The sequence below is a fragment of the Opisthorchis viverrini genome, assembly GCF_000715545.1.
Source record: "Opisthorchis viverrini unplaced genomic scaffold opera_v5_291, whole genome shotgun sequence".
NCBI lineage: Eukaryota > Metazoa > Platyhelminthes > Trematoda > Opisthorchiida > Opisthorchiidae > Opisthorchis > Opisthorchis viverrini.
The window spans coordinates 123086-124958 of record NW_008751949.1 but is presented as its reverse complement, the minus strand read 5'-3'; the positions used below and the strand labels follow the sequence as shown (position 1 = coordinate 124958).

The 1873-nt window shown below is 43.1% G+C and overlaps 1 protein-coding gene across 1 annotated transcript in view; it reads right to left on the bottom strand.

The window, feature by feature from the left end:
* Window positions 1-1873, bottom strand: part of T265_09637 (hypothetical protein) — a gene marked incomplete at both ends in the record, with an annotated part of 11750 nt that continues 9877 nt past the window's right edge. The window contains one exon of the mRNA XM_009175767.1: window positions 1-209. Within this exon, the coding sequence (XP_009174031.1) occupies window positions 1-209 (209 nt within the window). The remainder of the gene's footprint in view (window positions 210-1873) is intronic.

The window sequence follows — 1873 nt, the reverse complement described above, 5'->3', positions numbered from 1 at the left end:
TCATCCACACGTCAGAAGAATCGAACGAGTTCCAACACCCCCATCCACATGAGATTCACCCAAATCCAAGCTTTGCATTACCGCGAATTCCCTACTAGCCGGTCTGTCAGGCAAAATGACGACACGTTCCAGATCATCCATTTCCACGTCAGAATTCTCGGCTTGCGTTTCAGTAGCTGAATCGGTACGGTTTGCGTGAGTAGTTGGCCCTTATAAAGGAAAACATACGATTGGAAGATGTGTATGGTCATGAGCTTGACAGATATATGAGGGGAAAACTTGGTTGGTGTCAGCAACGTTTTCAGAGTCCTACAAACCACGGTATTCGTTCAGATAGAACTGGGCGTTAACGTGGATTTCACTCTCATCTTGCCTTCGAACGTATCCAAAAAGTGAATGTGACGAACAATGCGCTCCGCAGTAAAGAATTTAGCTGCTACAGTCAGATAATTAATAAACTGACTCCTCGATTTCAAAATCTCTTACTGCCTTCAGCTGTCAAAAGTCGACTAAAATTGGTTGAAGCATATGTATCAAAAGACTTCTCCCATCTAACCTACGACTGAGTATTTCGGGTGGTTTTTTACTGCCCTACTTTGTGGTACCAAATACCATGAGCATGGTGTTGCGGTCCTCTTAGATGTCTTCTATTTCCTGCTACTCTCAAACACGTAGTAGTATGAAAAATTATTAGAGACTGCTTAGTGGAAGCCACATTACAGCTTCCGTTACGTGTGACCGACACATTTAGATGTGCAGATTACCGCAGTTCAACATGGAGTGGACAGTATTTGATGGCTTCCAGTCCAACACCAACTAGGCCGATTCAGCGTCATGGTTGGTGGAGTTAGTTGAATTAACATGGGGATTTTGGCCAACCAAAGGAAGCGTTTACAACCTGATGGGAACGACTTATCAAGATTTAATGCAACCACTATACTAGGCGCTGAACAAAAAAGACACTTCTCACGCTGGCAAAAAAGACAATCGCTCCTCTGCAGCGCGCGTAGCTAAACAGCTACTTTCCCCTTGGACTCGCAGTATCTCCCCAGTGAGCGAGCATGTAAGCCAATTTTGCGCACTTGCATTTCAGGCGAATAAACTTTGTCCAAACAAACTGGGGTGTTCAGACGTAACACGTCATTTATGCGGTGCTGAAATCCCTTCGTTCGCTCACAATCAAGTTCTTCCTCCTTGAGGCTTATCAGTGAAACGTGATGTAGCTTGGTGCAGCACATTTAGTTGAAAAGTCAGAGATTCATCAAGAGTTAATTGGATTTCTTTTACGCAAATGAGAGTATTTAACAAGAATGAGGTATTGTCGGTAAGAAATTCGAGTGACTGACAAGTTTATAGCATTCTCTAACCGGAATATTCTGCGTAAAAGCCACCTACACAGCTTATATTAGGTTGATAACACAAACGAGTAACACCACCTTAGCTTACAAACATGTGTTTACTCTACGCATATCCGATTCGTTGTATGGAATAAGCCTGATGTACGTTCGGGAACGAGTTTCAAGCAGGACCGTCTAGCAGTTTTGATCAGTCCTATAATTGAAAACTTTTTCTTTTACTTCATTCAGTGATCTGAGTTACTGGCTGTAGATGAAGCAACGGATGAACTCCGTATTGTTCAAAACACTGATGTTGATCGAACCTCCCATTACATCCAGCCAGATGTTCCTCTAGTCCTGGATGATCAGGTGGACGAGTTTGGCGCTATCATTTCAACCATTAGGGTGTGGACCCCAAACAGGGGCCATCACACTGGCTGTTGCAACCTGTACAAGTTGTTTCACAAATGACAACGTAACAAAAGAGAACTTCTCACAGGTGGGATACAAGTATCAGAAAACCGCAAATATATATA